This window comes from Pan troglodytes, chromosome 15 (genome assembly GCF_028858775.2).
Source record: "Pan troglodytes isolate AG18354 chromosome 15, NHGRI_mPanTro3-v2.0_pri, whole genome shotgun sequence".
Taxonomy (NCBI): Eukaryota; Metazoa; Chordata; class Mammalia; order Primates; family Hominidae; genus Pan; species Pan troglodytes.
This window is the reverse complement of record NC_072413.2, coordinates 56,837,856-56,863,114: the sequence shown is the minus strand read 5'-3', so window position 1 is coordinate 56,863,114 and position 25,259 is coordinate 56,837,856. Positions and strand designations below refer to the sequence as shown.

Genomic DNA, 25,259 nt, shown 5'->3' with positions numbered 1-25,259 from the left:
ACTCTCAAAGTGCTGAGATTACAGATGTGAGCCACTGGGCCCAGGTCTTTCATAATATTTGGCACTCTTTGCCAAACTAAACCTTATGAAAGAATAAACTATACATGTTAACATATACATGGCATACATTAGCTACTCAACAAATGGTTGTTAAATCAATATACAAACAAATGGAAGAATGGACTTGATACAAACTATTTTACTGGGTCTAGTATTTTTTCTCTGGAATAGGCCAAAATACATACTTAGATAGATATTAATAGATATAGATGTATAAATATCTTCTTTGATGATTTGAAATTTCTTTTTATCCCTGAAATTTAAATTCATGAAATAATATTTGTTGAGTTGATCCCAATTTTATTAATCCTATTTATTGGTTCTACATTCATCATTCTTTTTACAGAGGAGGGGCTGAAAAACTCAGAGCTCAAGTACCTTGCCAGGATCATATAATCAGGAAAGGAAAAACAACCTTAACCTGGGCCTACCTAACCCAAGGCTGTTCCCTTACCCATTGTGCTACACATTAGACTAAATAGGCCAACTAGAGTAAGCTCTGTGGACATCATGACATTTGATCTGGTTCCTAAAGGGAAGGTCAGTGTCCACATGTTTGAGATAGGCGGGTAGGACATTCCAACTCCAGAAGGAAAATATGAGCAATATTCAGCATCCAAAGAATCCCTGGTATCTTGGGAGAAGAGCAAGTAAACCAATGGGGCCTAGATATAAAGAACTTGGAGAGCAAAGAAAAAGTTAAAAGTGGGAAGTACGATTAGAAAACTGGGTTAGGGCTACATACCGTCTGGCCAACGAAGTCCAAGAGGGAAGTGAACCACAGCAGGTTTCCCAGCAGGGAGAAGGCATGGCCTGAGCTGAATGACGTGCAGATTTCTTGAGGTCTGAGCTTTTAAAGGTGACCTCAAGAAAGCTAACTCCTTTGTGTATCAGTTTCTATGCTGTTAGATGAGCAGCTTATATAACTCAGATCCACTCCTCAGCTCTTCAGGAAAGTAGCCTAGTTAATTTTCACAAGCTGACTGAAGATAAATCATGATCCAGAACAATAGCAGTCACTCTTATGGTGTGTTTTCCTTTCCCAACCTCAAATTCATCGGAGGATTTAAAAAATAAAGCTGGTTTTCTCTACTGGGTTTATTTGCTTCTGGGTTTTGGAACCGAGTGTTTACACAAGGCCGAGTGTTCTGCTAGTTCATGAAATTATACACTGGATGGATACATCATTTGTCTCTTCTTAGAAGACCAGAAAATGAAGCATCTGGCCTTCTTGGTTTCTTGCCACCATTAGAATCATCTTCATTCAGGAGTCACAGTTTGCTGTGGATCTTAGTGGAAAGGTTTGAAACTTGCTTCTGGTTCTCCAGGTCTTACAGGGTGGAGTGAAATTTGATGTGGGCGGGGGGAGATATTCAGCTCCTTACATTTTGCTCTTCTCTTTTTCCCTTGAAGTTAGACATTCATCAGGCTTGCCTGGTAGGAGGTTGCAAGCCAAAAATAGCATGCAGTTGAGTGAGGTCTGGAACACAGAACCTCAGTGTAGGCAAACACCACCACCCACACCCCAGCCCTGAGGATTCTGACATCACATTCCCACAGCCGAGTATGTAAGACATCGTTATGTCCTAAGCATCCATTGCAAGCTACGGAAGCAATATGGAAAACACCCCCATATATTGTAAAACATGTTAATTGAAACCAGACTTTGGCTCCTCCTTTTTAAATCCAGGTGAAAGTTCATTATCCTTAGGGGGAAAAAATGAATATGAGCAATGTATTTTTCTTGGACTTGGAAAATATTGCTCAGAATCCACTACATCTTATCTGTTAGAACTGCCCCCTTCCCACTCCCACATCCACCTATTTTCTTTGCATCTTTCACATGTTCCCCATCCCTCACCACACTGACTTCCCTACCCTCTTCCCACTCCCAGCCATATGACTTACAGAAATAAACGAGAACTGTTATTTCCTCAGTGGGCTGGGCTTTCGATAATGTTAAGCTGTTTAGGTTGAAGCTGTGGCCTGACTTTGTCAAAAGCCATATGGTGCTGAGACAAAACTGGGGAGTAGGAGAGCACCGCCAAGATCTGCAAGATCTGTGACGAACCAAAGCTGTGAGTTTCATGAGGAAAGAGGAGATTAAGGGCGTTCTGGCTTTTTTGGCAAAAGCCCCAGTTGAACACAGGAATGCCCAGAGGCAAAAGCAACTCAACCTACAACAAATTAATAAAACAATCTGTTGATCCTGGCTTTGCTGTCAACACAGTAGACTAAAGACGCTTCTCAACTTCCAGGAAATAAGCACTCACAAGCCTCCCACCTTTACACTGAGGCATATGCCCAGTCTCCCAGGACCAAATAAGAGGAATTGTTTTCTGTGTGTCTCTTACTCAGTGATGTATTAAACTGGTTACATGAAGCATTTATAACAACATGCTCTTTCTTTTGTGAAAAAATTCCACACGTCCCTCCTAAGAGAGATGCAAGTGTTTCAGTGACTTAGTCATTACAGAATTCCATCAGGAACAAAAAAAGCTACATAACTTTTACTAGAAATAAATGGGAAAGAAAAATATTTGTTGTTATTTCCCCTTAAAATTTTACCATGAATAAAAAAGTAAAACATAATCTTCCACATGATAACATCCACAAAATGTATTCACCCTCCTTGATCCAACTATTATATATTATAGTCTTACAGAATCCAAATATGTTTATTCTAATAGAATTTTTATTCAAATATTTTTGACATGGAGTTAGCTTTGTGTTATAATTTCAAAATACTTTTCTTTTTAAAAAAAATATACTTCCGAGATTCTGAAAGAGAAAACAAGGAAAGCTAGTTGCATGTACTAAAAAATAAGGTGACTGCAACCATCTCAAGGCAAAGCGAATAGGACTCTAATATAGTTTTAAATGGTCCTAAATAGGCCACTTCACTGGAAAGAGTTAGAAATGGGTATCTGCATAGAGTAAGTTTATTATACAGGTTGTAACATATATAAGTCAGGAAGTATGAACTGGCCTCCCATTTTGTTTAGAGTAGGGAGTTGAAAATAATTTACAATAGATAAGCTAATGAGACTGGATGCTGTGGTTAATATGAGCTAACTTAGAGGGGGAGAGAGAAAGCTGTAGTACAAATATGCTCCAAACAAAAGATGTCAACACTCAGGGTAGGAAAGTAGGAACTTCAAAGCTAATAGTAGAAAGAAAATAACTGTGAAAGTTGAGATGGACTAAATATTGCTTTTTCTCCTGATTTCCGCAGAAACCGAGACAGTACCCACTGCCAGCAGCAGATGGGAAGTCTAAACAGGAGAGACTGAATAAAGCTGACAACTCAGGCAGGATAAAGAAGAGAAGGAACAAAGAAGGAGGGGGCAGGAAAAGAAGCCAAGCAGAACACGCTAGCCTGTCGATTTTGTCTTCCATTAAGGCTTCAGCAGAAGATAAGAAAAGCTAAGCCACGTCAGTGAAGGGAGGACAGCAGGAAGGCTTTCAGGGTAAGATTTGTGGTGTGGATTCACTCGACATTGATGAGAGCAGCTCCCCAGACAGATACCGAGGTAAGAACTCTGGTTATTAATGAAATCAGGATGAACTCACAGGGTATCATTTGTAATCATTTAAATTCCAGAAAATAGAAGAGCTTCAATTCATCAACAGAAGTAGATTTTTTTAAGCCTATTTCAGAGAAAAAGACTAGATCTACAAATATTTTTTGGCAATTCTGTTTAACAGGCCAAGACTAAATGTTTTATTCTCAAAAATGACAACAATGAAAACAAGCAATTTGTGTTAAAATTAAAGGGACATAATGATGTTCTAACTGTTACAGGGAAAGCAACAGCACATTTGAAATATGTACATAGAAAGTACACATGAGAAAGAGAATTGTAGCAAGGCGGTGGGGTTAAATTCCCACAATGTTGTTTTCAATTAAAGATAGGGAAGGTAAGATTAGATAGCCAAAAAGACATGATAGAAGAATAAGTGGAAGATGGATGGATGGATGGATGGATGGATGGATGGATGGATGAATATAGATAAGGAGGTCAATTGATTGACACATAAATCCAAAAGACTAAGCTATGTGCACAAAAAAATCATTTAGGTACTTTAAAAGAACAAGGCACCCATATTTCATCCTTTTCAAACAAATTGTATACAATCTCTTTAATGACAAAATTAAAACATATTTATTCAAACTGTCCAATTCACATCAAAACAAGAAGAGGCCTACACAGCTGGGCCAGTTAACATGAATGAATAACTTAGCCAGTAACATCTGCCAAATGAATGTAGAGAGAACTCCAGAGGCTTTAAAAGGAGAAACCAGAGAAGAGGCTTCCGGAAGAAAATGAGAAAAATAAAGGTGATTAATTTAGGATTCAGGAGTGAGAGTGAAGAGGTTAGAAAATGAAATAGGTAGAATAAAAAGACACTAAAAATGTAAGAAAAAAACTAACACAAATTATAAACCTCAAGAAACAGAAAGGAGATACATGAATACATATTATAGCAGTAAGGATTTTTTGTTTGAAGACTCCACCAACCTATGAGCCAGAGAAGGTGCTGGCTGCCAGCCTTACTGTGCAGCCTTGCATGTGCTGATGATGGAGTTGATCCACCCAGCTCCGAGGTCTGGATTTCAGCTTTGCTTGCTCAAAAGCTGAATTTTGCCAAAGCTGAGACTGGATCCAGAGCTCAGGTTCACAAATAGTAGGTAAACCAGGATGTCAATGTATACATGCAGAAGTGCACTTTTCTCCTCAGGCAGTCTTCAGAGGAAAGCAAAGAATAATTGGAAGATCATTTGGAGAAGATGGCATTGGCACAAGAGAAGTCCTGTAGCATAGAGAGTAAAAGCTTAGACAATGAAGCACATGAGTTTGTCACTTGCTAGCTATGTGGCCTTGGACAAGTTATTTAATTTCTCTGTGTCTCAATTTTCTCATTTATAAAATGGGGCATTTCAGTTGTCTATTTCTACATAACCAAGCACCCCCAAATTTAGTTGCTGTATTAGTCTGTTCTCATGCTGCTAATAAAGACATATTCGAGACTGAGTAATTTATAAATAAAAAGAGGTTTAATGGGCTCACAGTTCCACATGGGTGGGGAGGCTTCACAATCATGGTGGAAGGCAAAGGAGGAGCAAAGTCATGTCTTACATGGTGGCACGCAAGACAGCGTGTGTAGGGGAACTGCCCTTTATAAAACCATCAGATCTCCTGAGACTTATTCACTGTCATGAGAACAGCATGGGAAAAACCTGCCCCCATAATTCAATTACCTCCCACTGGGTCCCTCCCATGACTGGTGGGGATTATGGAAGCTACAGTTCAAGATGAGATTTGGGTAGGGACACAGCCAAACCATATCAGTCGCTTAAGACAACAATCATTTATTTTGTCTACAAATCTGCCATTTGAGCAGGGCTTGGCAGGGGCAATTCATATGCATTCCACAGTGCAGAGATTCAAGAGGAGAGGACATAAGGCCATACATACCTCTAATGGGGAAAGTATCAAAAAATCGTGGGGTCATTTTTTTAAAACCACAGGAGTCTGCCCTGTGCCCACAAGTTATTTTTATTCCTCCCACATGCAAAATACATTCAGTCTCCCAAGACCCTCAGATTTCTTCCCTTTAAAGCAACAAGCTTCTTTTTGTTTTGCACTTTCTGTCTTTTTAGGACCAGCTAGTGATAATTTCACTATAACTCTCTGAAAAACTTTGTGAGTTTCATATAAATCTTATTGGAGTTCATTCCATTAGACAAAAGCCACAATTGCAAATCTCTTTGAGATAAGTTCTCACTCAGGTTCCCTTTGAGGCTCCTGAGATTCCCTTTGAGGCTCCAAACATTTCTAAGATACTTTCTAAAAGCCTTTGTGCTTAAGAGGTGCATCCAGGAGGCACCCTTTAAGATCCTTAGCAGGCTCAGCTTCAAGATGGCTGACTGGATACATTGGGTACTCACCACCTCTTCCACAAGGAAGAGCCAACATAGTAAGTAGATAATCACATTTTGAATAGATATCTAAGAGAGAACACTGAAATTCAACAGAGGAGTGAAAGGACATACCTAAGGCAAGGAAGGAGAGGAGCAGCCTGCTCAGCCAAGATTGGCTGGGAGCCTGGAGAGACTCCTCAATGTGGGAAACAGATAAGTGGTCCACATTCCCACTGTGGACTCCTGCAATTATACCCACAGGAGAGCCCCTTGACCCTCACAGGACCTAAGACCAACATAGGGAGCTGTCTGGAGACTGCACAACAGCATTGTTCCAGAAAGGAAGCTCACACTGAGTCCTATACACCTCCTAAGTCCAAAGCAGCTAGAGCACAACACTATTTTGAGATCCCATTTCCTACCAGTCTGTATCTTGTCCTGGGGAAAAATAGCCCCTGCATCTGCATATCCCCAGAGCCCCAGTGACATTCCCCACCAGCAGCTACTTCCCCTGAAGGGTAACCTACCCATAGCTACTGCCACAGCTGGCTGCTGCCACCATAAGTGCCAAAAGACAAGTCACTGGCAGTGACCCGACCCCACCAGCAGAGGGGCAGCCATTACAAAAGCCACCCCACACCATGCTGCTACCACTGCCAACTGCTGCCACTGCCAGGATGATGGCTGAGCTGCCAGAGGCAACTTCAACCCAACCCCTAGCAAAGGGGTGGCCATGCACTTTCACACTGCTTGCAGCTGGTGTTGCTGTGGGCTGCTGCAAAGGGGCCGAAGCAATAGCAAAGCATACACCCCTGGCTACCTGCCTGTGGCTGCTCACAGTGAAAGCAACCCCACCCTCCTAGTAGCAGGCCTACAGCATAGTCACTGCTGCCCCTACCTAAGCATTTCACCAGTGACCTGCGGACTGCCCTGCCCCTGCCTACCACATCCAGTGCCTGAATACACACCAGTGGGGAGGGCTAAAGGCAGGTCCTCCCAGCTGGACTCCATACCCCTAGTATGCAAGCACACTATCTGAGGCATAGAGCCCAATCCACCATCCCACTCCACCATCATAGGCACCTGAGCATTCCTCCTGGGGGCCTGAGGTTGGGCTCACCCAACCTGCTGCTACCACCACAGCTGATACCCACCCATATATGCCATTTGCAGGCCTGGGCACTGGCAAGCACAGCCTGTTGCATATACTGCCAACACGAATGTGAGACACAGAGGGTATCCTGCCACTACTACTGACATCACCTATGCCACATCTGCAGCCCAGGAGCCCAAGAATTTGCCCACCCATAGTGCCCATGGCTGCCACTCCTGGCACTCTTGAAAGCCACCTGGAGGCCCAAGAATTGGTCTGCCTGGACACAATAACACCAGTGCCAATGTATACCACTCTGGGGCCAAAGAATAAGCATACTCAGCCCACCACTGTACCACAAGGACTGGAAGACTGGCCCACCTGGTATCCCAGTCTCCATTAAAAATTCACCACAACCTCCACTAACAACTGAACCCTAGGCCACCAAGTAAATCACAGGCACCACTAACTCTAGCTTAAGAAATCATACACAGACTACACTACTACACACGCCAAGAATCAAAGCCAAAGCGCCCTACCCAATCAACACCATACATACATCTTCAGGGAAAAAGCACTCCATTATGAAAGCAAATTCAAAAAATTGAAAGAGGTGACTGCTACACTGATGCACAAATATCAATGTAAGGACACAAGGAACATAAAAAAGCAAGGAAATACGACATCTCTAAAGGAACACAATAACTCTCCAGCAACAGATTCCAATAAAAAAGAAATTTACAAAATCCCAGAAAAAAATCAAAATATTGATATTAAAGAAGCTCAGTGAGATGCAAGAGAATATTGAAAAATAATACAAAAAAGTCAGAAAAACAATTCAGGGTATGAATGAAAAATTCACCAAAGAGATAGATCTCATACAAAAGAACCAACCATAAATTTTAAAACTGAAGAATTCATTGGATGAATTACAAAATACATTCAAAAGCTTCTACAATAGACTAGACTAGATCAAGAAAAAAAAAAGAAGTTTAAGATGTGAAAATAAGTCTTTTGAAATAACCCAGTCAGACAAAAAAAAAAAGAAAACGAATTTTAAAAGAATGAGCAAAGACTACATGACATATGGGAGACCATAAAGCAACCAAATATTCCAATTTCTGTACCCTAGAAGGCAAAAAGAAGACCAAAAGTTTAGAAAACTTATTTCACAAAATAATAGATGAAAACTTCCCAAGTCTAGCAAGAGATTTAGACAGACAGATACAGGAGACTCAGAGATCACCAAATAGATACAATTCAGAAAAGTCTTCTCCGTAGCACATTGTGGTCAAACTGTCAAAAGTCAAAGACAAACAGAGAATTCTAAAAACAGCAGAAGAAAAGCATCTAGTCACTTATAAAGGAAACTCCATCAGACTAACAGCAAATTTCTCAGCAGAAACCTACAGACCAGGAGAGAATAGGATGATATATCCAAAGTGCTGAAAGAAAAACAACTGCCATCCAAAGGTACTATACTCAGCAAAGTTGTCTTTCATAAATGAAGAAGACATAAAGTTGTTCCCAGATAAGCAAAAGCTCAGGGAATTCATCGGCGCTAGATTGGTCCTACCAGAAATGCTTAAGGAAGTTCTACACCCAGAAGTGAAAGAACAATATCTACCATCGTGAAAACACACAAAAATATCAAACCCACTGGTAGAGCAAATAGATAAGGAAAAGACTCAAATGTTACCACTACAGAAAACCACCAAACTAAAATAATAAGCAATAAGAGAAAAAAGAAAGGAACAGAGGATATACAAAATGACCAGAAATCAATTACTATGGTGATAGGAATAAGCCCTCACATATCAATAATAACCTTGAATATAAACTGATTAAACTTTCCACTTAAAAGATACAGACTATCCAAATGAATTTTAAAAAACTCAAGTATATGCTGCCTATAAGAACCTAATCTCACCTGTAAAGACATACAGACTCTAAATAAAGGGATAGAAAAAGGTATGTCATGCAAACAGAAACCAAAAGTAAGCAGGAGTAGCTGTACTTATATCAGATAAAACAGACTTTAAGTCAAAAACGGTAAAAAGAGATAAAGAATTACTATATCATTGTATAATGATGAGGGGATCAAGTCAGAAAGAGGATATAGCAATTCTAAACATATATGCACCCAACACTGGAGCATGCAGATATATAAAGCACATATGATTAGATCTAAAGGGAAAGACTGACTCCAAAATGACAATAGTTTGGGATTTCAACACCCCACTCGCAACATTAGACAGATCATCTAGATGGAAAATCAACAAAGAAACACTGGATTTATACTGCACATTAGACCAAATGGACCTAACAGACGTTTACAGAACATTTCGTCCAACAGCTATAGAATATACATTCTTCTCTTCGGCACGTGGAACATTTTCTAGGCTAGACAATACATTAACACACAAAACAAATATCAAAAAAAATTAAATAGAAATTATATCAAGCATCTTCTCATACCACAATGGAATAAAACTAGAAATTAATAACAGAAACCTTGGAAACTGCACAAACATGCTCTTGAATGACCAACGGATCAAGGAAGAAATTAAGGAGAATATCAAATAATTTACTGAAATAAATGAGAATCAAAACACAAGCTACCAAAAGCTATGGGATAGAGCAAAAGCAATGCTAAGAGGAAGTTTATAGCAATAAATGTCTACATCAAAAAAAGTAGAAATAATTCAAATAAGCAATCTAATGATGGACCTAAAGAACTAGAAAAGCAGTAACAAACCACATCCAAAATTGTTGTAAGAAAAGAAATAATAAGAATCTGAGTGAACTAAGCAAAATAGAGACTAAAATAATACAAAGGATCAACAAAATGAAAAGTTGGTTCTTTGAAAAGATAAAATTGATAAACTGTTTGCTGGACTAGCCAAGAAAAAAAGAGAGAAGACTCAAGTAAACAAAATCAGAAATAAAAAAGAAACATTTCAACTGATACCACAAAAATAGGAAAAATTGTCAGAGATGATTATGAATAACTATATATTAACAAACTGGGAACCTAGAGGAAATGGATAAATTCCTGGACACAGACAACCTACCAAGATTGAATCAGGAAGAAATAGAAATCCTGAACAGATCAATAACAAGTAACGAAATTGAATCAGTAATAAAAAGTTCCCAACAAAGTCCCAGACCAGATGGCTTCATTGCTGAATTCTACCAAACTTTCAAAGAAGAACTCACAGTTCTCTTCAAGCTATTCCAAAAATTGGAGAGGAGAGCATTCTCCCTAACTTATTCTACAAGGCCAGCATTACCCTGGTACCAAAACCAGAAAAGGATGCAATAAAAAAAAAACAAGCCCATATCTTTCATGAACATAGACCCAAAAATTATCAGCAAAATACTAGCAAACCAAATCTAACAACACATCAAAAAGATAATACACCATGATCAAATGGGATTTATCCCAGGGATGCAAGTATGGTTCAACATATGCAAATAAATAAACATGGTGTGTCACATCAAAAGAATGAAAAACAACACCACATGATCATCTCAATAGAGACAGATAAAGTATTTGATAAGATTCAACATCCCTTCATGATTAAAAAAAAAAAACCTCTTAACAAACTAGTCATAGAAGTAACATAACCTCAAAATAATAAAGGCCATATATGACAAACCCACAGCTAACATCTTCTTGAACATTATACTAAATAGAAAAAATCTGAAATCCTTTCCTCTAAGAATTGGAACAAGAATGCCCACGTTCACCAGTCTTATTCAGCATGATATTGGCAATCCAAGCCAGAGCAATCAGGCAAGAGACACAAATTAAAAGCACCTAAATTGGAAAATAAGAAGTCCAATTGTCCCTTTTTGCAGATAATATGATCTTAGATCTAGAAAAACCTAAAGACTTGACCAAAACCACTCATAGATCTGATAAATAAATTCAGTAAAGTTGCGAGATATAAAATCAACACACAAAAATCATTAGCGTTTCTACACACCGATAATTAATTAGCTGAGAAAGAAATCAAGAAGGCAATGTCATATATAATAGCTACAAAAAATGCATAGGAATAAATTTAACCATGAAGGTGAAAAAATCTCTACAAGGAAAACTACGAAACACAGATGAAAGAAATTGAAGAGGATAGAAATAAATGGAAAGCCATCCCATGCACATGTTTTGGAATAATTAATATTGTTAAAATGATCATACTTCCCAAAGAAATCTACAGATTCAATGCAATCTCTATCAAAATCCTGATGTCATTTTTCACAGTAATAGAAAAAACAATCCAAAAATTCATACGGAATAAAAAAAGAGCCCAAATAGGCAAAGCAATCCTGAGCAAAAAGAACAAAGCTAGAGACATGACACTATCTAACTTCAAATTACATAAATAAACCAATGAAACACAATAGAGAAACCAGAAATAAATCCACATATTTATAGCCAACTGATTTTTTACAGCTGCCAAGAACATACATTAGGGAAAGGAAAGTCTCTTCAGTAAATGTTGCTGGGAAAATTGGACATCCATATGTAGACAAATGAAACTGGACTCCTATTTAGTGTAACTGGGTCTATCGCTATATACAAAAATCAACTCAAGATGGATCAAAGACTTAAACATAAACAAAAGGCCCCAAACTATAAAAATACCAGAAGAATACCTAGGGAAAACACTTCAGGACTTTGGTCTAGGCAAAGATTTAATGGCTAAGACTTCAGAAGCATGGGCAATTAAAAACAAAAATAGACAAATGGAACCATATTAAACTAAAAACCTTCTGCAAAGCAAGGGAAACAATTAACAGAAAGAAAAGACAATCTGTTGAATAGGACAAAATATTTACAAACTATTAAACTAGCAAGGAACAAGTATCCAGAATATACAAGATATTCAAACAACTCAACAGTGAAACAAATATTTTTAGTTAAAAGTAGGCAAATGACATGAATAGTAGGCATTTCTCAAAAGAAAACATACAAATGGCAAACAGGTATATAAAAAAATGCTCAACATCACTAATCATCAGGGAAATGCAAATCAAAACCACAATGAGACATCATCTTACCCATTGGAATGGCTATGATTAAAAAGACAAGAAATAACAAATGCTGGTGAGGATGCAGAGAAAAGGGAACTCTTGTACACTGTTGGTGGAAACATAAATTAGTACAGCCACTATGGAAAACAATATTGAGGTTTTTCAAAAAAACTAAAAATAGAACTACCATATGATCTAGCAACCCCAATATTCAATAGTTATTCAAAGGAAAAGAAATCAGCATATAAAAACATACCTACATTCACATGTTTATTGCTGCACCATTCACAGTATGCAAAGATATGGATTCAACCTAAGTGTCCATCAATGGACAAGTGGATTTTTTAAAAAGTGGTATATAGGGCCGGGCATGGTGGCTCCCACCTGTAATCCCAGCAGTTTGGGTGGTGGAGGAGGGCAAATCACTTGAGGCCAGGAATTCCAGACCAGACTGACCAACATCATGAAACCCCCCTCTACTAAAAATACAAAAATTAATCAGGCATGGTGGTGTGCGCCTGTTGTCCCAGCTACTTGGGAGAGTGAGGCACGAGAATCGCTTGAATCCAGGAGGCGGAGGTTGCAGTGAGCCGAGATCACGCCACTGTACTCCAGCCTGGGTGACAGAGCAAGACTCTGTCTCAAAAAAAAAAAAAAAAAAAAAAAGTTGTACATATATACCTATATATGCAATGGAATTCTCTTTGGCCATAAAAAAAGAATGAAATCCTGTCATTTACAGCAACACAAATGGAATTGGAGGCCATTATTTTAAGTGAAATAAGCTAGTTACAGAAAGACAAATATCACATGTTCTCACTCATATCTGGGAGCTTAAAAAGGTTTTCTCATGGAAATATAGAGTAGAAGGATACTCTACAGAGTACCAGAGGCTGGGAAGGGTGTGTGGGTGGGAGTGGGGAGTACAGAGATCGGGCCGGGTGCGGTGGCTCAGGCCGGTAATCTCAGCACTTTGGGAGGCTGAGGCAGGTAGATCACCTGAGGCCAGGAGTTCCAGAGCAGTTGGGGAAACATGCGAAACCCTGTCTCTACTAAAAATACAAAAATTAGCCGAGCATGGTGGTGCACACCTGTAGTCCAAGCTATTCGGGAGGCTGCAGCAGGAGAATTGCTTGAACTTGGGAGGCAGAGGTTGCAGTGAGCCTAGATCACGCCACTGCACTTCAGCCTGAGCAACAGAGCAAGACTCCATCTCAAAAAAAAAAAAAGAGAGAGAAAGAGAGAGGTTGGTTAAAGGGTACAAACATACAGTTAGATAGAAGGTTTAAGTTCTAAAGTTCAACAGCATAGTTGGTTAACTATAGTTAACAATAAAATATTGTATATTTCAAAGTATCTAGAAGAGATGACTTGAATTGTTCCAAACACAGAAATAACAAACACTCAAGATGAATACCCCTAATACATTGACTTGATCACTACTTTCCATGCATGTAACAAAATAAAACATGTAATGCATAAATATGTAAAATATGTAGCCATTTTTAAAAAAACATTCTTAGAGTAACTTTCATCTATCTGAAAAGTGCTACTGGGAACTGCCCTACTACACAGTGCCCCAGATCTTCCTGAGGTCTGAACGAAGGATCTAATAATCCTATCCTGGATTTGATCTTTGGCTTGAAGCCCTTTCTTGAGAGTTGTCTGGCCACCTGGAGAAGCTGGGAATGAGAAATGCCTTATTTTTAATTCCAATAAGTCCTGGCTTTTTATATTTAGTAGTTTATTCTTTAGCTCTTCTATCTCCTCTCACTTTTTATTATAGAGAGTGAGAAGAAACCAGGCAGCACTTCCAACATTCTTCCTGAAAATTTCCTTAGCTAGAGCATTCATTAAGTGCATTTTTTATTTGTCACATTACTTCAGGCAACATTGCTACCAAGATTTCCACCACTACATGAGTCCACTTTCCTCCAGCATCCATTAACCATTTTCTTGATTTCATTTTGGCCCTCACTGACAGCTTCCTCTAGGCCCTTTAGGCTTCTGCTAGCGCTCTTCTAGAGGCCCACGCATCTTCAACCCTCCACCTCGTCTCAGACCAAATCCAGGTTTTAAGTTTTTGATACAGTGGCATCCCACCTCCAGGTACCAAAATCTTCTTGGTTTCTTATGAATCAGTTTACAATGTACTCCACTAATAACTGCCTCCTTACAGAGCTGTAGTTAGGATCAACTTCGGCAATGCCTATAATGTGCTGATGGTATATAGGAAGGACTCAATGGAGGTTTTCTGTTATTTAAATGCTTGTAATGTGTGTTTACTGTATTGTTTGGGAATATTCAATACTGCTATAAAAGATAAGAAAATAAGTGGGATACATGAAACACATAAGACATAGTAAACAGATATATGCTTTTATATATATATATTATATACATATACACACACACAACATATTGAGACAAAGAAAACAAATGGAGCATATTTCATGTGTTCCACTTACGTTTTCTAGTTAAAAAAAGATAAAATGAATAAAAAAGAAGGAATGGAAGATAAAATGATTAAAAAGAAGGGACGGACCATGTACCATGAATATTCATGATACACTCAAACATAAGACATATAAGACTCTCAATATTCATGAGGGCTTATTTGACCACTCACTGGTGAATCCACCCTGGCCTCTTGTGTCTTCTGCCCATAGCTGCTCAGTAGGCGAATTCACAAGCTGCAGTTACCTACCTCCAATAAAGCAAGTGTTTGTCATTGAGCCCAGAGACCTGTCTAATTAGACTCCCTTACTCAAACCTCAGCTCTGGTCCTTGTAACCATATGATCAGCAGAAAGGTTAATGTGGCAGAGAGGTAGGCAGTCACATGGCCACTGTATAGATGAGGAACCTGATGGTATGGTCTTTCTACCACTCTCCCACCATATCTGTATTAATTTATCCCATTTTCTCCCCCTTGTGTTGTGGGTTGAATTGTGCCCCCTGCCCCCCAAAAATGTTGGACCTATGGATGTGATCTTTTGGAAACAGGGTCTTTGCAGATGTAATCAAGTTAAGATTATGTCATACTGGATCATTGTAGGGTCTAGATCCAATTCCTAGTGTCCTTAAAAGAAGAGACACAGATACACACATAAAGAGAGACTGCTGTGTGTGGATAGAGACAGTGACTGAAGTATGTGTCTACCAACCAGGGAACATCAAAAATTGCGAGCAACCACCAGAAACTAGTAAGAGGCAAGGAAGGATCCTCCTCTTGAGCCTTCGGAGAGAGCACGGCCCTGCCAACACCTTGATTTCAGACTTCTAGGTTCCAGAACTATGAGAGGATAAATTCCTGTTCTGTAAAAGAAATCCTGAGAGGTAAAAGGTAAGATGCAAAGATTTGAAGAAAGGGGAGAAAAGGACAGAGAAAATGCAAAGAACTACCTAAAAAAACATAGAGGAGTACAACTAATTAAATCCAAGTTACATAACATAAATCTAGAAGGCCACTAATAATAAACACTAATGACAGTAATAATAATAGCAGCTCCCATTTGTAGAGCATCTGCTATGTACAGGCATTGTACTACACATTTTTATTCATTACCTCTAATACTTACAACTACAGGGTAAATTTTCTTACCACTAAGATGAGAAAATAGTCTGGAAGACATTCAGTAGTTTATTCATGGTCACACAGGATAGTAAATGGCAGAACCAGGTTCAAAACCAGTTCTATCTTGCTCCAAATCTTTGATCTTTTCTAGTGTATCACACAGCCTCCCAATAACATAGATGTTAGTATACTGAGAGGTTAAAGAGATGAAGAAAATAGAAAACATTTTAGAACAAGAAAACAGGCTAAATGTGAATAAGAAAATGTATTATCAAAGAAACGCCAAGTAAAAGAACGTCATCATTCTAGTCAATATAGAAAGGGAATGAAACTGGAGGATGGATTCCTTCCTTTCTTTTTTTCCTCTTTTTAAATATACAATCTGGAAGTTTAAAAGATTAATAAGATTTGTGTAAGATTATGCATGGTGATCAGGATGAATTGGGAAGGGGAAAGGAGAATTTCCAACTCTCACTTCCTACACATGATACTAAGTGCAGCAGTAGCAAGAAGGAATTTCAAATGAGTTTTTTGAAAAAGTGACAGTATTGGCCGGGTGTGGTGGTTCACGCCTGTAATCCCAGCACTTTGGGAGGCCAAGGCGGGTGGATCACGAGGTCAGGAGATCGAGACCATCCTGGCTAACATAGTGAAACCCCGTCTCTACTAAAAATACAAAAAATTAACCAGGTGTAGTGGCGGGCGCCTGTAGTCCCAGCTACTCAGGAGGCTGAGGCAGGAGAATGGCGTGAACCTGGGAGGCAGAGGTTGCAATGAGCAGAGATCGCACCACTGCACTCCAGCCTGGGCGACAGAGCAAGACTCTGTCTCAAAAAAAAAAAAAAAAAGAAAGCAAAAGAAAAAGTGACAGTATTGAAAGGAAATCAAAGTGACCCAAAAATCTAAACAGTTAGAATCACTCAATAAGAACAAATACCTTAAAGGTTACTTATTTAGCACACAGTCCCCCCAAAGAGAAATGGACCAAGAAACTTTGAGCTATGAGAGAAATACAGCTACTTTATTAATGATAAGGAAATAACTGAAAATAATTTAGCAAAATGAGGGATATTTTGCAGAAGTATGTGTCAGATGACGAAATTTTCTTCAAACAAGAAGAAATAAGGATGTAAGAGGAATGATCAAGTTGAAGGAAGCCCTCCTGACTTTGGAAGGGATAAGAGAATGGCAGGATATATTTTAAAAATGATACAAAGAAAACTCAAAGGAAGGAAGAAAGCCAAAGTCTTTATAAAAAAATAAAAATAAAAATAAATGCTCCCAGCTGTGGTAGCATGAAATGCACATAGAAAGGGGAAAAGGATGGAAACTGAAGCCAAAAAACAAATAAATGAATAAATGAGAAGCGTTTGAGGCAATGTGAAGGCAATGAGAAAAGAAAAGGAAAATCAAGAAAGAATGGAATTTCTTCCCAAGGACATTTTAGTGTCCAAAAAGCAGAGAAAATGATGATGGCTTTAAAAAGAGGCAATAAAGGACAGAAGTTAAAAGGCTGGGTTTAAAAGTTAGCCACATGGAGTTCTAGTCCCAGCTCCATGTCTTAGGCAACTTTCTTTCTTCTTGTCCTTTTTTCTGGCAATTTTCTTAACCTCCTTGTGCCTCAATCTCTCTTTATGTGTAAGATAGAGGAAAAAAAGACCTTTATACTGCATTATCTTCTCTATCCTGGATTGCTTTGAGGAGGAAATGAGATGAGAATGAAGCTATTAACATGGGGCCTGGTTCATAGGGAACAGTCAATAAATGTTCATGATGGTGATTAATTCTTTATGATACCCTGGAAAGATAAAACCCAGCAGGTAGCACTGAACAAGAAACTGCAGATAGTATGTACGACGTCTTTGAGGAACTATTTCGAGAGCAAATAAAACGCACAGACAGATGCAAAATAATGTTTGAGAATTAAAAGAAAGAACAGCTCTCAAATACTGTATTGAACAAATACAGCTCAAAAAGTGAGCTGCACTGTCAAATTGTTAAAGAGAGAGGCTCCTGGGTGGAGCAGATTCACTGCAGCGTTCTTACAAAACATCTGTCAGTGGCCTACAAGAGAAGATTGAAGTGAGCGTCACAACAAAATAATGAGAGTTAATGATAACTGATTGAGGAAAAAGGAAATATAACAATTGAGGTCACATCCTAAATGCACATCAATACAGGATAGTTAAATTATGGTACATCTGCATCCTGAGTGACTGCTAAAAAGAATGTTGTGGTTCTATATATGCTGACATGGAGAAACCCTTTATATAGTGTTTAGTGATAAAGCACAGAACATTGTATATATTAAATTACACTATTTTATGAACATATTTTATATGATTATAGGTACCTAAGTGAACCGGATACACAGAGTCTGGGAAATGAGGCTGGATGAAGGAGGGACTTTTTCTTTTTTTCTTATTTATGTAATGGAAGACAAAATGGTGTACTGGTTAAAAACCCAGGCTCTGCAGGTACCACTTAAGTAATCTTTAAAAAGTTATTGAGTCCCCCTGTGCCTCATTTTACCCATCTGTAAAATAAGGAGGATAACCTGGTAAGGCTGTTATGAGGAGGAAATGAGATCATGAACATTTCATATACGTTGCATTCAGTAAAGGGCCTGGCATCTAGAACCCTCCATCACTGTCGGCTGTTAATGTTATTACACCTCTGTAATGTTTGCAGTCACTTTACAAGTATGAATGACTTATATAAGTATTAAAAAGCCTAAATGTTGGGAGGCTGAGGGGCGCAGAGCATGAGGTCAAAAGATTGAGACCATCCTGGCCAACATAGTGAAACCCCGTCTCTACTAAAAATACAAAAATTAGCTGGTGTGGTGGCGGGCGCCTGTAGTCCCAGCTACTTGGGCGGCTGAGGCAGGAGAATCACTTGAAGCCGGGAGGCAGAGGTTGCAGTGAGCCGAAATTGCGCCACAGCACTCCAGCCTGGCGACAAAGCAAGACTCTGTCTAAATAAAAAATAATAAATAAATACATAAATAAAAGACTAAATGACAATATTAAAGAGACTTAATAAGGTACAAAAAGGAAGGGGAGTTTTCTGGCCATTCTGGTGTATTTGTTTCTCCAAGAGAGCCTTAGTATCATTTTCTTAAGTTTTCCTCAAAATCTTTTGGGTATTTTAATTGGCATTGTATTAAATCTCTGGATTTATTAAGGGAGAACAGAGAGCTTCACACTACAGAGTCTTCCTATCCAATATCAAGGCATGTTGTTCTTATGTTGTCAGTATAACTTTTTAAGTTTTTTCTTAGGTTCTAAGTATAATTTTTTAAAATTTATGTGTCTGCACGTTTCTTTAGTGCCAAAACTCTTTTTTTTAGTTAATATGGTAATTGGAATCTTTTTTCCATTATATTCTCTTACCTAATCTTGTTTATATACAGGAAAGCTATAAGGGGGATGAATCCTACTAGATATTAAAATATTTCCATGGAGCTATAATAATTAAAAACAGGTTGGTGCTGAAGAGGAGATGAGAAGATCAAAGGATAGAGAATACAGAAATATACTCTAATTCACATGGGAACTTACATTATAATCAAAAGGAGAAAAATGAATTATCTGTAAATTACAGTGGGAAAACTAGCTATCTATTTAGAAAAAGATATCGCCCGTCTTCAGTCGTTTTTTTTTAAGAGATGGAATGTCAGTATGTTGCCCAAGCCGAACTCAAACTCCTGGGTTCAAGCAATCCTCCCACCTCAGCAGCCTGAGTGGCTGGGACTACAGGCACACACCACGGCACCTGGCCCCTTCTTCAGTCTTTATACCAAGTAAATCCAGACTAGTCAAAAGATTCTTTAATGAGATTATAAAAGCAGATTAATCAATGATTTTTTTAAAATAAACTTATAGGAATAGAAGAAAACAGATGAATTTATTTACAATCTTGGCATAGGAAATGCCTTCTAGCCAATACGCATGAAACCTAGATACCATAAAAGAAATTTAAATGTTTATGTGGTCAAATTTATCTAAACATCCATTTGGAAAATACACATATTATAAATAAAGTTAATTGACAACATATTGGGAACATATTTGTAACACATACAAATAGGGCCAATTTTTTTAATTTACAAAGACTTCATAAAAATCTATTAGGAAAAAAAACCTGATAATACAATTGAAGAATAAAATGAATTAAGGCAATCAGCTCATTAACACAGTTTGCAAAAATAAACTTCTATATCTAACAAATAACAGGAGTAAATCCAGGAGTGCAAGTCCCAAAGCTGACCTCAGGGAGGCCAGAGAGGACCAGAGGACTGCGCTGAGACCAGACCCCTCTACACAGCAGGGGACAGAGCCTGGACTGTTCATAAGCAATGCAAGTACACAAGCTATAACCAAGAACCTTTCTGTGGTTTGTCTTCTAGGATGATCATTTTAAATGGCTTTCATGTTACCGTGGTATAAAAAGACAAACTCACCCTGATGAGTTAGGAGTGAAAAATGGAGAATTTTCCTAACTTTTCCGTTAGTTTTCAGTTGATGCTTTGAAGTTTCAACTTTAAGAAAAAAAGAATGGTATCCTGCTATAAGAGTTGCCTAAACCTGATTTGAGTTTCTTCCTGCTCACACCCTCCTGTTGGCAAATGGTGCATCTCGCATCCTGAAATGCTACCCTAACAGCTTTGTAATGTAACCCATTCTGCCTAGTGGCCCTCTGGGGCACAACTATTCTTTCTGAAACCCCTTAATGTTCTTTGAATGACCCCATTCCCTGGCCTAACCCTTTTTCTTTTCATGAGCATAGGCTGCCTCTGATGTCTTTATGTATAGGATTTTCCATTTCTTTTCTAGATCCTTGGCCTTCCTACAACACGCTGGCACATTTGTCATGTTAGCCTTTTCATGTGTGACCTTGTTTTGTATTTGGAAATTTTTCTTCTTAGAGGACCACTGCTTTCTTTCTCTCAGTCTCTCGGCATGGAAGCTAACTCTCCAATTATTGATTACAATGTGGCTCCTTAAAGGTGAGACTTGAAAGCACAAAGCAGTAAAATAATTCTTAGGAGTAAAATAGTTCTCCAGTGTCCTCTCTTCCCCATCAAACATACTGCCTGACTGACCTTCCTTCCTCAAGGCCAGTGGGCTGAGTGCCTCAGCCACCACCCCCTCCTGAGAGTCCACACACAGGAGAAGTTCTGTCACTTCAGTGTCCAGTGATGTTTAGTTTTAGTTAAAATAAAACAATTCAATAAATAAATCTCTTTTTCTGCAGCGATTCTCTTATTTCCCCCAGAAAGGAAAGCGATTCACTATGCAAATACTAAGAAAGCTGATGTAGAAATTACTTGAGGATTGTTCATATCCACATCAGCCTCTGCTTTGTTGTAATGTAATCATATAAATGTAATTATACATAGATCACCTACCTACATAGCTATAGTATGCATACATGTCAGATTGCCTATAAATATATAGTTTTATAAATATAATTATACATATATACATTTATATAGAGAAATAGTATATATAAACATATAACATCTAACACATGGAACATTTAATCTGATGGATGCTGTTGAACACGTTATAGATACTGTCTTATTTAATCCTCACAATTACTTTATCAGATCAGCACTACTATACTCCCCATCTGTGGTTGATTAAAGAGGGCCGCAAAATCTTTGACACCCCTCCCATGAAGGGGTGAAGTCAAAGACCCCTCCCTGAATCTGAGCAGGCTCTGTGACTGTTTTGACCATGAGTTTATGGGGAAATGACACAGTGCCCATTTCCAGGGCCAAGCCTTAAGAGCTTCCTTTTCCTGCCTCCTGTGCCCTCACTTTTGGAGCCCCGGGCCTCCATTGTAAGAAACCCAACTACCCTGCTGAAGACACCACCTCCAGAGGCTCTGAGCTCAGCTTTCCAGCTGCCCCGTCGAGATGCCAGACCATGAGGGAAATCATGGACCTCCAGAACTAAGCAGCTGCCCACTGAATGCCACCAGGTGACCCAATCAGTGCCACATGGAGCAGAACCGCCAGCAGAGTCCTGCACAGATTTCTGACCCACAAAATCATGAGTTTTCACAAAATGGATGTTGCTTTAGGCAATTCAATGGTGGGGGTAGTTTGTTAGACAGCAGTAGATAACCAGAACTCCATCTCACAGATGCAGGAGCAAAATCACAGCAAGGGAAGTAACTATTCCAGATCACACACCTAATTAATAGCATGGCTGAGATTCCAACTCAGGCAGTCTGCCTTGAAAGCTTATAATCGTAGCCACTCTACTGAATTATTTTAAAATCATAATTAACTTTTAAAGGTAGAGCATGTATAACATTTTGATTCTTCTTAGCATCTACTCTAATTCCTATATAATGAAGAATTTGCGCCAAAGGCATTTATCCTTTCTCCATTTGCAGCTATCTATTTATGCTTATTCTCACATCCTTCTGAGTTTTAAAATGCAATGAATTCCTCTAACAGATTTGCCTGTATTTATTTTAAGACAGTAGGGTAGAGATCCCCATTTCTCTTCTGCCTTTAGTATAGATTGTATCAGCAGTGCTGCTTAATACCAAAAGGGCAGGCTAATTCTGGGCTTCAGGAAGTTGATTTCCACGGTATTAAATGTGGCTTAGTAATTTTCCAAGGAGACAGAGACCCTGGGGTCTTGGCAGTTTCCCTGATAAGCTATCATCCCATCTATTTTATATTAGAATGTATTGTTTACTGAAAAGGGGGTAGGAATGGGGCAAAGAGGAGACTTGATACCAGCTTGTTGACCGGCAAATAGATCTGTACCTGCAGCCTTTCTGGAGCCAAAAAGGTCAGGGGTCAAGGACCCAGAGGTACTGATGAAATCAAGGGCCTTTGGATAATTAAACACTTCAGCAATATGCCTCTGGAGCAGACACTATTGTTCCCAAGATATAATAAATAACACAATGTGTGACATCAAGGAAAGCAGGTGCTCTGTGCAAGTGTTATCCTCTAGTCGCTGAAGGACATTTTCACAACAAATAGGGATAACCAACAAAGCCTAGACTTATTTTCTTTGGTGTTACTTCCAAAACATTTTGATTTCAACCTTCCAGAGACTAATCACATTGAGAAAAATAGCACAGATGATAGGCACATAGCTATCAACAACGTTTCCTAGAATTTAAGGCATAAAATTAACAAGCAAGCACAAAACACTCCTAAATATGGTAATTTGATGGATTCTTAAGCTTGGTATTCTGAGTTATGCTCTAGAAATTTCTAGTATAGAAACACAGAATAGAATTCTGAGATTTTAGAGATCAACCAGCTAAATTGCTCTTAAGCAGTGATTTGTGTCTTTTCTTCAACCAGCTTCCAACAAAAATAAAACCATAACATAAACAATTGTTCTATGTTCCAGGTGCTGTTCTCAGGATTTTACATTGATTCACAGCCACTCTATAAGGTGAATATTATTGTTATACCCCAATTTACAGATAAAAGAACTGAGGCTTAGAGAGATTAAGTAACTCGCCAAAGATCACAGTGGTAGGAAGTTGTGGGGGAGTTTGGAATTAAATTTATATGGACAGATCCAAGTACTATCCCTCCTCCCTAATTTAGAAATCAGAACGGCTCCACTTTTATCCATTTTTATACAAAAGATTTAAAAGTATATAATTCATCTTAAAAAGCTGCTTAAAAATCATTGTTTTATTTTTTATTTTATTTTATTTGAGAAGGAGTTTTGCTCTTTCGCCCAGGCTGGAGTGAAGTGGTTTGATCTCAGCTCACTGCAACCTCTGCCTCCTGGGTTCAAGCGATTCTCCTGCCTCAGCCTCCTGAGTAGCTGGCATTACAGGCACCTGCCACCATGCCTGGCTAATGTTTGCATTTTTAGTAGAGACGGGGTTTCACCATGTTGGCCAGGCTGGTCTCGAACTCCTGACCTCAGGTGATCCACCCACCTCAGTCTCCCAAACTGCTAGAATTACAGGCATGAACCACCTCACCAGGCCAAAAATCATTGTTTTAATTTAACCATAGCTTAGGTCAGTGAAGCAGCAGAAATCTCTAGTGGTTTCTGGACCTACTTTGCTCGGTTAGGTACTAGAACTCCCCTCTCGCATGCAGTCTGATGTCTCTTCCAGGATATTCAGCTGCCCGTGAGTGACAATAAATTGGGTTAAATATTTTTACTACTTTTTGTCCCATTTTACTTCTATATATATGTATATATATGTGTGTGTGTATATATATATATATATATATAAACATACCATTGGTGGAGGAAAGTAGTTTTATTTTAAACTGTTCCCACTCCTAAAAAGAAAAGCCCTCTGAGAATGTTATTATCTTGAATTTCAGTATGTGACATTACTACAGCTAGTCTGTGGACAGAAGGAATTGGGCACATATAAATTTCTGTGCTACCCGTAGGATGCTAGCAAGAACTGCTGGACATGAGTAGAGATGGCCTGAAACTTGCTTTTTCCCTCTGGTGCACAGACCATGTGCACAGTGGGTCAAAGTTTGGGCTCTGGACTCAGACAGAGCTGAATCCGAATTCTAGATTTCCACAATATAAGTGACTTTAGACAAGTTACTTAATCTCCCTGAGTCTCCGTTTTTTTCATATGTAAAATGTGGTTTAAAACAGCTTCAGGCCTCACGCAGTAGCTCATGCCTGTAATCCCAGCACTTTGAGCCTAGGAGTTTGAGACCAGTCTGAGAAACATAGGCAGACCCCGTCTCTACAAAAAAATGGTTAAAAATTAGCCAGGTATGATGGCACACGCCTGTGGTCCCAGCTACTTGGGAGGCTGAGGTGGGAGGATGGCTTGAGTCCAGGAGGTCAAGGTTGCAGTGAGCCACGATTGTGTCACTGCACTATAGCCTGTGTGACACAGCAAGACTCTGTCTCAAAAGAATAAAATAAAATAAAATAGCTTCAAACACACTGAGTTATTATAAGGATTAAATAAAACAATCCAGAGTTTACTTCAACTTCTGGTCCAACAAGAGTTTGAAAGAAATCTTAAAAGCTGCTCTATTTGCCATAAATAGAAGGAAATTCTAAAGAAGTAAAAACACAGTAATGTCATTAAATTCTCACTGGAAACAGTTGCCTACTAAAGCCTCTGAGCTTGGGTCCTACTCTCTCTTTTTTTAAATAGGAGATTTTAGGTTGTTGTTAAGGATATATTAGCACCAAACTAAGACTCTCCCTCTCTTAATAACTGAATAATAGTAATAATACCTTTTTTTAAGCAAAGCCAAGCATATCTTCTTGTTTCTTTCAAACTTATAAAGTAACCCTCCTGCTGCTGAATAAATTATAATTGATTCCAGGAATAAATTATAATTGTGGGGAAATTACCTCTTATTCTTCTCCAGAATGAAAAACCAAACCAGTGACCAGGAAGAGAAGATATGAAGAAAAATATAAGTACATCTTTTATTGTAAAAATGAATAACTATAGGCTATAGACTGAATGTGGAAGCCTAAATCCCTAGCGTGATGGTATTGGGAGGTGGGGCTTTGGGATGCGATTATTAATAGGTCAAGAGGGTGGTGCCCTCATGAA

At 38.7% G+C, this 25,259-nt stretch overlaps 1 protein-coding gene across 1 annotated transcript in view; it reads right to left on the bottom strand.

Moving 5' to 3' along the window:
* Positions 1-805: 805 nt before the first annotated feature.
* Positions 806-25,259, bottom strand: part of LOC134808334 (uncharacterized) — a 50,598-nt gene continuing 26,144 nt past the window's right edge. The window contains exons 3-4 of the mRNA XM_063793185.1: positions 1,969-2,237; positions 806-1,494 (exon numbers count right to left, since the gene is read on the bottom strand). Coding sequence (XP_063649255.1) covers positions 1,442-1,494; positions 1,969-2,237 — 322 coding nt within the window. The 3' untranslated portion in view covers positions 806-1,441. The remainder of the gene's footprint in view (positions 1,495-1,968; positions 2,238-25,259) is intronic.